Source organism: Herpailurus yagouaroundi, unplaced genomic scaffold (genome assembly GCF_014898765.1).
Source record: "Herpailurus yagouaroundi ecotype Mexico unplaced genomic scaffold, PumYag 77, whole genome shotgun sequence".
In the NCBI taxonomy this organism is placed as follows: domain Eukaryota; kingdom Metazoa; phylum Chordata; class Mammalia; order Carnivora; family Felidae; genus Herpailurus; species Herpailurus yagouaroundi.
The window spans coordinates 17424766-17437294 of record NW_024412388.1 but is presented as its reverse complement, the minus strand read 5'-3'; the positions used below and the strand labels follow the sequence as shown (position 1 = coordinate 17437294).

At 51.7% G+C, this 12529-nt stretch overlaps 1 protein-coding gene and 1 long non-coding RNA gene across 3 annotated transcripts in view; one reads left to right on the top strand and one right to left on the bottom strand.

Moving 5' to 3' along the window:
• The window catches only part of TCEA3 (transcription elongation factor A3), a 38138-nt gene extending 27816 nt beyond the window's left edge, over positions 1-10322 (top strand). For both annotated transcript variants that reach the window (XM_040464634.1, XM_040464629.1), the window contains 4 exons: positions 1436-1590; positions 6067-6213; positions 7927-7998; positions 10207-10322. In XM_040464634.1, coding sequence (XP_040320568.1) covers positions 1436-1590; positions 6067-6213; positions 7927-7998; positions 10207-10215 — 383 coding nt within the window. In that variant the 3' untranslated portion in view covers positions 10216-10322. The remainder of the gene's footprint in view (positions 1-1435; positions 1591-6066; positions 6214-7926; positions 7999-10206) is intronic.
• LOC121023016 (uncharacterized) lies at positions 457-6060 on the bottom strand. Its single transcript, XR_005787214.1, has 4 exons — positions 5335-6060; positions 4184-4236; positions 920-1085; positions 457-791 (listed from the first exon to the last, which is right to left on the bottom strand). It is a non-coding gene; the product is annotated as an uncharacterized LOC121023016 (long non-coding RNA).
• Positions 10323-12529: the final 2207 nt, after the last annotated feature.

The following is a 12529-nucleotide window of genomic DNA, read 5'->3' as shown; positions in this document are numbered from 1 at the left end:
AAAAGGTCTGTTCTCTTTGGAGTGACCTTGCACTGACACAGCAGTGTAGGGCCGTGCTCCTCTGAAGGGGTCAGTGACCCCCAGGCCCGTGCTCCACCTCATCCTGCTGCCCTGTGATCTCAGGAAACGGAGACAGAGTCAGGGAGAGGCTGATGACAGTGCTGCCGGCCCTCCTGTCCCCCCATATCAAGCAGATGCACGCCTCCAGGAATCCCAAACTCACATTTTTAAACAAATCTTTCGACTTTCAAATGCATTATGGCACGTTCTTTCTTTTCAGGCTGTTACTGTACAAGCAGCATGAACACAGCAGGAACAGGAAAAAATAGATAACAGCACCTTTCCTCCCACTGCTTGTAGCAAGTCAGCTGTTTGCATGTGTCCGTAGTCCCCACAGTCTCTTTCTCGTATGTGGCTCTTCCCAGCAGAGGGCTTGCCTTCCTGACTCTGCTTGGCGTGGGAGACGGAGAACACGCCGCTGTGCTCCCTGCGCTCCTCCAGAGGATGGAGAAGGGAGGAGGGGGCGGGCGGCCTGTCTGGGAGGCAGCGTCTGGACAGAGAACTCACCGTGGTCGGTGGTCAGGGGCGACTTCCTGCTGAGTGAGTGGAGAGAGCATTACCGTCAGGAGGGGGTCTGGCTTCCAGCCCTGTCTCTGCCGGGAATTTGCCACGTGACCTTGAGCAAGGGCCCACATCCTTTCTAAGCCTTTAGCTTCCTTATCTGTTCATGAGAGAAGTAACTCTGACCAGCAATTCCCAAAGTGGGTCCCATGGCATGGTGGTCGGTATTCCTAGAAAGAAAGGGGGGAAGCGGGGAGGTGTCTCTATCCTGTAATATGTTGGAAACACCAGGTTAAACACAATGATGTGTTTATTGCAATACCTCTTAGAGCCTTCAACCTGTGCCTCCCAATCTTACGTTTTCCTCCGGTAGCCGGACTCATAACGTCCAGAGGCCCTTCAAAACGGGGGGATATCTTTATCAGTGTCCTCATCTTCACAGCCCCTACGTGTTGAGCACTTGATGTCCCAGACACCAGGCTGGTGCATCACGCGGTACGGCTTGCTGAATGCTCGGCACAGCCCTGTATTTTATAAATTAGGAAACAGAGACACAAAGAAGTCACGTGACTCACCTGAGTCACACAAAAGGCTCGACAAACGCAGGATGCCCATCCCTGGGGTCCCGACACCACAGTGCTTGCTGTGGCCTGATCTCACCAGAGCGACCGTCTCTCGTTCGGGATGCGTAGCTGACCCCAAATGCCCTAAGCGATATCGCCACTGTGGGAGTCAGAGGCCACACGGGTGCCCAACCCCTGTACTAGTCCAAGGAGAGGAACCGACGGTCCTGGGGCTCCTCGGGCTTTGGGGAGTGGCTCCCCAACCTTCTGTGCCCCTCCACGAGTGGCTCGCTGGCCCTTGACTGTGTCACATATCTACCAGGAGCTCAAGAGCACGGACATGAAGTACCGGAACCGGGTGCGCAGCCGGATCAGCAACCTCAAGGACCCCAGGAACCCCAGCCTGAGGAGGAATGTGCTCAGCGGGGCCATCTCTGCTGGGCTCATTGCCAAGATGACGGCAGAGGTGAGAGTGGGGCTGGGGCCTCTGCATGGTGGGGCAGGAGGCCAGGCCCCGCCGGCTTGGCCCACGCCTGAGAGGCAGCGGCTTGTGACTCAGTGGAGATGAGCCGGGGGGCTTTTTCAGCCAGACCACTGCAGACTCCCCTTCCTTCCAGGCTTCTGGGCCATCAGGATAGCGAACACAGCTCATATGAATTAAGCACTGCGCTCAGTGCTTTGGGCTCATCGGCTGATTGTATCTTCACACTAGGTAGAAGTTGTTTATTGTCCTCATTTTACAGAGGAGGACACGGAGGCTCCGAGGAGTTCGCTGAGTTGGCCGTGCACACGGCTAGAACATGTCAAAGCCAGGGGCAGCTGACTGTCTCTGTCGGTAGAGCAAGCGACTCTTGATCTCAGGGTTGTGAGTTCGAGCCCCGCGTTGGGCGTAGGGTTTTCTTTGAAAAAAAATTAAATCTTTAAGAAAAAGAAAATGTCCAAGCTACCTGGCCCCAGAGCACCCACTCTTTACTGCTTTGTTATCTACCTCCTTCTTCTGCCTCGTTCAGTTCTATATCCCATTATGCAGCTCTGGGCGCAAGCCAGAATAGCAATCCCTATCCCCATGGAGCACAGCACTAGGTGGGGAGACAGATGTATTTTCAAATTTATACATACGGAGGTGGTAAGAGCCGCGATAGAGCCACCAGGGGAACTTACAGGAGGGAAGGATTGACCCAGCTTAAAGGGGTCATTAAGGGAAGGAAAAGGAAACAAGCCTGTTCGAGGAAGTCTGTGCAGTGTTTAGCAGCTTCAGAACTGTGCCAAAGTGCATGAGTTTGAGTTCTGCTTCTCGCACTTAGCTGGGTGGTCTTAGACAAGCTACTTAACCCCTCTGTGCCTCAGTTTTCTCATTTGCGAAACAGGAATAAGAAGAAGAATCGCTATCTCAGGAAGGACTGAGGAGTTCATATATGTGAAGTGTTCAAGTTAATATGTGTAGAGTGTTCCCCAGAATTTGTATACGATAAGCTCATTCATCGACCATTTCGTGTAACCCCCAGCACCATGCTGTGGAAGAGGAAATATTATGCCCACTGTATGGCTGAGAAAACTGAGGCCACACACAACTTTACTAGTGACAGATGAGAGTTTGAGCCCAGATCTGTTTATTTCAGAGCCCACGCCTTGGGAACACCTTTTGTACACCCTTAGGTATGAGCAGCTCCCTGTTGCCAGCGTTGATAGAGGGGGTTTCCCGCAAGCACTCGGATTGCACTGCTGAAGCACCTCTCAATCCAAGTGGCCTAGACAAGGGGAGGGGAAATGCACTGGGATCCTGGCGTCCCGGGTGCGCCTCAGGATGTCTGGGAACCCTCTGAAACTGGTGGCAAGGGTGTGCCTCTGTGTGTGTGTGAAATGTAGTGGGCGCGTGTACATTTTTCTGTTCGTTGGCTTCCTCAAATATCTCAAATAAGAGAGGGCCCTGGTTTTACGATAAAATGGGGAGCTTGGCACAGGTAGACCAGGATTATCTTTCTGCTTAATTCAAAATACCTGATCTTTTTAGGCAAACAGCAACACATGCCCAGAGTTACAAATCGCAACTTGGCTTTACGGTGTATTCTCTTTCCTTGCGAGGAGGAGCTGGGACTTTTCGTGAAAGCCGAGCCTTGTGTTTCCTCCTCCCTGGCCCTCACTCTATGCCTCTGGGGTCCCTCTTCTTCTTTGTGTACGCATTGTAGGAATGCTATCAAGAGACTCTTCCGGGCAATCCAAGGCATTGGGAAATCAGGCCCAGGAGAACCAAGAGCAAGGTGTAGACACAGGTTTGAGCCAAACCCAGCAAGATCGCAGAAGCTAGAGGTCAGAATGGAGCTGTGTCTGGGTTAAGGCCAAGGCAGGCTCCGGAAGTCCCAGCACAGCAACTGACCAAGCCAGACATGTGGATGGTCTAGCCCCACCCAAGGACTGTTCACTAGAACGGAGCGAGAGAATCAGGTGGTCAACCCGGGCCCAAGAAGAGGCTGACCAGACCAAGAGGAGCAAGCCAAGAGCTTAGCAGGCCCTCCACAGGGCCAGCCACCAAGGACCCTGTCCCCTGCCAGTAACCCAAGTGCTGAATCAGAGGAGACCTTCATCTTGGGGTCATCTTTTGCCCCAGGCAGGAAGTTTCTATAAGAAATAGAAGACCACTTTTGCTCCAATAAGAAAAATAACGCTTCCGGGTTGGGCTATCCGTTGTGCTGTGGCTCAGGGGACAGGGAGTTGCCATCAGGAGGAGCCTGGGACAGCGGATCCCTGCTGCACGGGTGTCCCTCACTGCATCCTGTGTCTCTCTGATTCTTCCTCATTCTTGCTTTTCTCTTCTCCCCTCTGCCCAGACACATCACAGAATGGGGTCCATTCTGAGATGTTCTTTAGAGCTGGTGAGTGGATCTGCTGTCAGCACCACGAGGAGACGGGTTTTGTCTGTTCTCTGCTCAGCCGGCACTGAGACCCATGCCTGACCCGTCATAGCTGCGCCACACGTTGGGTTCATATTCAGGGTCCTTCTCTAACGATGTATACACGCGAGGATCAGTGTCCTCTCCCACCGTACTTTCCTCATTTCCTACCTTATTTTCCGTAGCGCTGTTCTTCCTCCCTGTGGCCTTGACGTTGCCTCCTCCTAGGCGAGGCAGGGCAGAGATAGGCCAATGGACTGGTGAGCGGGTGTTTCTCTGTTCTCTCTCACACAAGACCCTCTTTCCACAGTCCGCCCCACCCAGCCACATCTGCCACACTCCTCACCTTGAACACACCCAGACACCCTTCCCCAGGTGTGTTATTCCGGTCTGATCTTTTGCGTCTGCTGTTCTCTTTCTCTATAGCTGCCATCTCCCTCGGGTACTCCTGCTTATCTTTCAAGACTGGTTAAGGTGTCTTCTTTAGTGAGCCTCCCCTGCCCCCAAGCAGTCAGCCACCGTACTCTGGGCTCCCCCCGCCCCCCTACTTTGTATACCTTGGCTTTAAGTACTTCATATGCAGTCCTACAATCCTGTCTAAACACTTGGCTACACTACCAGATTAGCATTGCCTGGGGACAGGAACCAGACCTTGGTATCTGAATCCTTAGGGCTCAGGGGCAGTGGTCTGCTGGGGCCAGCGTTTATCAGCTCAAGAGAGGTGATTATGCGTAGCTATTCCCAGCTCTGCGCTCAGTCACATCGCATTAGCAGCTGCCAATCGGCCATGGTAGGAGTATTTACACTATGGAAATTGGTCACCCCTCTGGCTAAGGCCCGTTCGTGAGCACACAAAATGCAGCTAAAGGCATTCAATAAATTGACATCCAATACATTTTGAACGAATGCATGCGTTGAGCTCTGGATGTCCCTCCAAATTAAAGTCAGCTGCTTTTTGTTTGTATCGCCCCGGGTTGACTTGTTTTCCCGTATACCCCTGCCAATGGTTAGGACCTGGTCCTTGAACTTAATACGGTAGGACTTAAACATCTGCACCCACCGAAATAACTTGAGGGCACTAGTAAAATTCCCAGGCCCGCCCTTAGAATTTTGGATTCATAGGAATGCGCATTTCATCAGGAGGCCCAAGTGGTGATAACGCAGTGGTCGGCACACCAAAATCACTTGACCTTTGTGCCGGCTCTGTTTTCCGTGGTTTAAGGAGTCAGGATAGACAACAACAATGACAATGGTTAGCCAGTACCAAGGCCTCATTTTAACGTTAGCTCCGGCTGCCCTCCCTCCCCCCAAACCAAACTTACCTAGAGCTCTCTCACTTTGAGTGGAGGAGTCAGAACGGCCAGGCAGGTGGATCAAGGCAGGATAATGCAAACACTGAGTGTCTGCAGTAAGCTGATGGGAGACAGGAGACTCTGTTCTGTGGGAGCTTAAAGACAAAGATGTTCTGTGATGCAGGTGAGCGGTTAAGCTCGTGCACCCAGGAGCTTCAGGTCCCACTTGGGTCAGGGTAGCAGCCGCAAGTCGTGGATAGTTGAGGTCAAGGTCCCCAGCAGGCAGAATGGACTAGGCAGTGATCACAGTTTGGATCAAGGGCCCTGGGTCAAGTCCGAACTGGAAGGATAAGGGGAACATGACAGATGAGGTGGTCACGGTCCAGCCAGTTCAAGCAGGAAGGTTTAGGGAGGTACCCGAGGTCCTGGCCGGCAGGGTGAGCGTCAGATCTGAGGAAATGTATACAAGATGTTGACCCCGGGCTGGAAGCTATCTGCCTTCTGCTCTCCGGCACGCGCCCTACCGCTCGTGGCCCGCTCAGAGCCCGCTCAGGTTTGCCCGTCCACCCGAAGCAGAATGGGGGCTCTTTGGGAATGGCCTTTCCTCAGCTGGGCCAAGGCCAGGACTCCAGGCCTCCCTCCAGCTCCTTGTCCTCAACCCAGCATGTTCCCCTCTCCTCTGTTCAGGCTCCCTAGAAACTGGATGGGGGGCAGGGCTCCTGGGACTCTTTATCCCTGAAGGGCAGACTCATTTCTTTCCAGGAAATGGCCAGTGATGAGCTGAGGGAATTGAGGAATGCCATGACCCAGGAGGCTATCCGTGAGCACCAGATGGCCAAGACTGGCGGCACCACCACTGACCTCTTCCAGTGCAGCAAGTGCAAGAAGAAGAACTGTACCTACAACCAGGTGCGGGAGAGGAGGCTGTGGGGGCACAGGGAGGGGGGTTGGGGGGCGGAGCCAGAGGGAGCCTCGGGGAGAGCCCGGGGGAGAAAGGGCCAACACCCCAGGCTGCAGAGAGAAGGGCACCTCTCAGCACATCAACATGATGCGCCGTGGCTTCTAGAAAATGTTCTGCTGCACGGAGACTCACCTAGATTCGTGTTTATGAGGCTCTGGCCTGCCCTGAAGCCAGAAGAGGAGGAAGCAGACTCACCAGGCGTAGACTCGTGCAGAGTCACGGATGGGATGGTTGGAAAGAAACTGAGCAATTGAAAACTTAGTTCCCTCCTTATACATGGGGGAACGGAGGCCCGACAGGGGTCAAGCTCTGCAGCTCTGTCCAAGATGGCCAACGTGGTCCTAAGTGGCAGACATGGTGTTAAACCCAGATCCAGACTTTTCTGCCTTCGATACGGCCAACTTGGCCAGTAAAGCTTAAGGGATTCGGCCCCAAGCCCTAAGGGTGAAGACCCCTAACCTGGCACAGGGAATTTAGAAGGCTGGGGAACCCCCTTCTCTGAAAGACTTAATGCCCGAAAACTGCCTTCCGTTTCTGGGTTGTACGTGTTCTGTTCTTGGGACACCAATATTCCTGGATTCTAACTTGTACCTAGTCATGTTAGAACTCCACTCATCCCTCCGTCTGCTGGACATGCCAAGATTTAGCAAGAACGCCTTGCCCGCGGGAATCTTTGGCTGCAGCAGAAATACAGCTGGCCTTGCCATTCGGGAGAAGTCTCTCAAAGAATTCCCGTTCAGGAATTCAGAGGTGTTTTTGTAAGCCTCCTGCTTCCTTCCAAGCACATTTCCACGCGGAGTGATGTGCTTCCTGTGGAGTGATTACCTCCCTACCAGAAAGAAGTAAACGGCCCATCAGCAGAGCTCTCCCTGCACAGAGAAACCCCAGTGTTACCCTCCTTCAGGTGTTACCGCTCTCTAGTAACGAGGCTGGGCTAAGCCAGGTCCTCCTGGTCCGCTGCTGGGCTCCCTCGTGAGCCGGGCAACCACCTCCCACCGCACAGACTCCCAGCTCACATCACATTCACAGGCGAGTGTTGGCAGAGGGACATGGCGTGGTCATCCAGGGTCAACTGTAGAAAATCAGAACAGCAATTGTTAAATCTGGAAATTCAACAGATTTGCCGAGAAGCCCGGTGCCTGCATCTGCATGGTCTGGGTAAGGGGATGAGAAACCAGAAAACATGGTATTAACTAGTCCCCGTGATCCAATGATCTTCAAATTCCTGTTCCTCTCTGGGCCTCAATTCTTGCAACTCTAAAATGAGGAACGAACTCGATGGTCTTTAAGGGTGCTCCCAGCTCACTCAAGTTCTGATCAGTGGAGCACAGCCACGAGGGTGTGTCCAGAGGTGAGTCAGGGAATCATTCCTGTAGGAGCTGAGCCTTGAGGCAAGAGAAGAGAGGTCAGTTCAGAAGGATCGAGGCCAAAAGTGAAAGTGCAGAGGGCTGGGTGAGCCAGAGAGGCACTAGAGGTGAACTGATGGACCTGAGAGAGGAGAGACAAGGATATGCTGCTCTCAGTGATGAGGGAATTGCCAAAGTGGGGCGGGAATAACAGTGCCAAGCTCTGGGATTTGGACCTTCTGCTACAGACAGTGGGAGCTACGGCAGGTCCTAGAGCACAGGAGTGAATTCCTGAGCGGCTCTGTTCTCTCTCAGGTGCAGACACGCAGTGCTGATGAGCCCATGACTACCTTTGTCTTATGCAATGAATGTGGCAATCGCTGGAAGGTCTGTATGTCTGTAACTTTCTCCCTCCCCTGTCATCCACAGCTGCTGCCCACATAAGGAGTAGTATACCCACAGCCAAGGAGGGGGGCTTCCCAGCCTGCAGAGCTGGAGATAGTGGCGGGTGGTTGCTGGGGAGGCGGGGAGAGAGTGCATGTGCATGTTTTTGTTGGGGAAGCCACCCGGCTGGGGTGGGAGCGGCCGCCCACATTTTATCACAGGATGGGCAAGTCTGTCATTTGAGCACAGATGCAATCAGCCTCCTGAGATCCACAGAGGGGAGGAAAAACAATAGCACTCTGCATTTGGGCCACACCTCTTTGCAGAGTTCTTTCGCAGATGCAATTTCCTTTGAACCCTGCCCAGCACGGCCAGGGGTGAGCGCAAGGCTGAGCCCTGTCAGGGGGCGTTGCCACCAAGTGCTCCCAGGTCATCTTCCCTTCATAAGGCAGCTCTGGAAAAGCCCTAAATTACCCAAAACTGTAATCTGGGCTGCTCCAGTCCCTGCAAAGGCAGAGGTTTTGTTTCAGGGCATGGGAACCAAGCAAAGACTCCTACCAGAGTGCTCCTTCCTGCCATGTCTTCTGAAAAGACTCAGTGTGGTCATGTGATTCATGTCAGTTTCCAGTACCGTCTGACTTGCACGTGCACTGTGTGCAGCCTGGGCCACCAGGCAGGCTGCAGGTGCCCCGAAAGTTCTCAGGTACTTGGCAAGGAGCCCAAGACTGACTGGGAGTTGGGAGCCCTGGTCTTAGGTCCCCCTCTGCCCTACCCACTGTGTGGCCCTGAGCATGCCATGCACCTCCCTGAGCAAAAGGGTGATGGTGATGCGTTTCTCCCATGGTTGATGCGAAGATCATCACGTATGCATACACGCTTTGCAAACAACTATGAGAAATATTCCTCTCGCTCTCAGGCGAGGAAATTGAGCCACTGAAAAATACTTAGCGAGCATAAAGCCGGCACGGTTTGGAGCACTGAAAGACAGTACTCTAAATTCCTGATTGATTGAGTTTTCTGCAACCTTACTAAAGGCCTTGATAGCCCTGGGGCCTCATTAGAACCGCTATTATTTTTTAAAGTGAAAGTCAGATGATTATGTATTTTTCCTTTATTCACTTATTGAACACTTAGGGATGGGGCCGGTGTAGTGGCCTTGGGGTTTAGAGCATGGGCTTTGATATCAGTTTCGGATTCTCGGTTTATCACTTACAAAGCGACTTTGCTAAGTGACCTGAACTTGCCAGGCCTGAATTTCGTCATTTATAAAATGCGGGTATTAATATCTAGTCCACAGAGCTGTTTTGAGGATTAGAGAAGGTAATACAAATACAATGTTAACAGGGCTTCTGATAGCACATATGGTATCTTTGTCAAATCGGAAAAGGGTCTCTCTGCCTCCAAGTGAACCCAGCTTTGCACCAGGATACAGAACTAGGCAGACGGGGCAGGAGCTAAGTTTCAGCCCCAATTTGCCCTGTGGCCAGTCTCTCTTGTGCAGTGAACAACCTGTACAACTATACCAAAAAAAAAAAAAAAAAGCCCTGAGCACATATGTGCTGACACATAGAAACCACCACTCTTATTATGGTCCGTTTGTTACCTACTGGTATTATGGGAGTTTGAGTAAGTCACTTAACCTGTCTGAACTGCTCCCTTACCTACAAAAATGGGAGTGATATATAGTGTCTATCTCATACAGTGATGGTGAGGATGTAATATTGCCTATCCCAGAGGAAGTGCTCAACAAATGGTAGCTCTTGTAATTTTTACAGTTGGGAAAAGGACATTCTGCATGCTGTGAATCCAGCTCCCCGCCCTCATCTCTTAGTTGGAGAGGCAGGGCTCACTAGAGGTAGTAGCTACATGACTTCTGATTTTCAGGTAGTGTCCATTGCCATGTGGGAGGCTTAATAGTAATCACAGCGATGTTCTTGACCATGAATTAAAAGCCCACCACATACCTGGCATCAGATTTCCACTCATTTATTACCTGCTATCTTCTTGCATTGGCCAGCGCTCTGATCCCATTTTACAGATGAGTGATTTGTTCAAGGCCACACAGCTAATAATGGCAGAGCTGGGATTTGGATTCTGGTCTGTGCGGCTCCAGATACTACCTTCTTTTTCATGTCCCCTCCGTCTGCCCCCTGGCCTCCTTGGGTGACACAGGGAAAGCTCTAAAATGTTACTGCCTTTTTGATTTTGTAGTTCTGCTGATGGAACCGCCAGCCAGGATTTCAGTGAACAAGGTGAGGAAGAACAAAGAGAAAGCACTAAGCCAATCTAGCTGGAGAAAAAAATAAAAATTAAGATGAAGAAAAATGCCGAACTCTGAATGGGGTCTTAGGGATCAGAGGGAGAAGTCTTTTGCATGTTAATAATCAGTTATTAATATACGCTAATGGGGTAGCATAATTGGGGTGCGACGCTAACAGTCTGTGTTGACAAACCTCTTGCAGGAGCTTAGAGGCTTCATGCCCGAGGTGTTCTGTCTTAGAATGTGGGCTGGCAGTCCTTTGCTTTGAGGCGCCTCCCTCACATCCCAACCTCTCAGCTTTTTCAAAATTGAAAAATACCAACCGGACACAAATCTTACCACCACCACCCCCCCCCAGCCCCCCAGAGGGGAACAAATGTGTGGAACAGCACGCACACAGTTTGGCGTAGGCAGATGGGACTCCCGTGCCATGTAGAAAGATTTTTACTTCTCATCTCTTCCCAGACTCTCTGCGATGCCCTGTTTATACTGGCTTTGGGCACCTCTAAGGACTCCAGACCCAGTCCCTCTAGGCAGGGAGCAGATCATCTTGAGCTCAGGCTTTCTGAGTGAAAGGTACAGCAATGCCTTTGAGTTCTGCAGTCCCTGGGAGATCCGGAGGCTTGGAGCCTGCCTGGGCCCTGGCAATGCACTCTTCACAGCTTACAGGGCACAAGGCACCTTGGAGTGCTCCTCCTGCAATGATATTGGCTTGCATTTTATGCTGATAGGAACTTCAGGCAAAGCTGGAACCTTCTGGAAGAACCTTGTGAGCAGGTCTGGTGAGCGCATCCAAGGTCTCAGTCTCTGGCTATCTCTGGCCTTCTGACAGCCCCAGGCTGAGCCTCCTAGACCCTGTGTTTCCTTAAATAGCCAAAGTACAGGGGTCTGTGAATTCATGAGAGCTTGGGAAGGTCACTTAGCCTCTCTGGGCCTCTTTCTTACCTGTAAAAGTAGGAGTGGCATGAGTGCCTACTTCACAGGGTCATTGTGCAGAGGCCACTGGTTTCCATCCGCCTGAGTTCAGTGTTAGAGCAGCTGTTGGGAGTAACTTCAGCCCAAGCTCCTTATATGCCCTGGCATCATCCAGGGATTGGTCATTGCCTTCCTCCTTCCATCCATCAAGCGCCTCCTTGTATAGATGAGCCCTGTAAATAAACCGTGCGTGGAAATCTGCCACCACCTTCAGCTTTGCAACAGCCAGATTTGGGGTAGGTCCTTTGGAGGGACTGAAAGTCTTCTCACGGAAGATAAAAGACAGAGCTTTTAAGTGGCAGAACCAGGACCGAAACCCTGGTCTTCTGCTTCCTGTCACTGTGCTCAATGCTATGAAAACCCCAGAGTCCTACACAGTGCTCAGCCCCTACCTGCCAGGAATTCCAGGCCTGGCAGGGAAAGAAACCATAAGCAGTCTTCCATGCCCGACAGGATGTGATAAGAGCTGTACCTGAGAGAGGCATATTACCCATGGAAGTATGGGCTGGTGTTGCCTCCAGAGCCAGGTGCTTCTGAAAGTTCCGTGTGGATGGGAACCCCCTGGGGATCATGTTAAAAATGCAGATTCTGGGGCGCCTGGGTGGCGCAGTCGGTTAAGCGTCCGACTTCAGCCAGGTCACGATCTCACGGTCCGTGAGTTCGAGCCCCGCGTCAGGCTCTGGGCTGATGGCTCAGAGCCTGGAGCCTGTTTCTGATTCTGTGTCTCCCTCTCTCTCTGCCCCTCCCCCGTTCATGCTCTGTCTCTCTCTGTCCCAATAAATAAACGTTGAAAAAAAAATTAAAAAAAAATGCAGATTCTGATTCAGTCGGTCTGGGGGGAGGGTGAGATTTTTTATTTATTTATTTTTTTTTTAGTTAAAAATTTTTAAAAACGTTTATTGTTGAGGGACAGAGAGAGAGAGACAGAGCGTGAGCGGGGGAGGGGCAGAGAGAGAGGGAGACGCAGAAACCGAAAAGGGCTCCAGGCTCCGAGCCATCAGCACAGAGCCTGATGCGGGGCACGAACTCACGAACCACAAGATCATGGCCTGAGCCGAAGTCGGATGCTCAACCTACTGAGCCCCCCTGGCGCCCCCAGATTTTTCATTTCTAACAACGTCCCGGGTGATGTTGTTGCTGCTGGTCTATAGAACACAGTTTGAGTAGTAAAGGTTTAGATATCCAGATTTTTCTTTGCATGATCTAATCCTCCATCCAAATGCCTAGAAACCAGAAGCAACAATTAACAATACATTCAGGTCAATAAATGTTACTTTGGGCTGTTTAAAGTGGCACTGT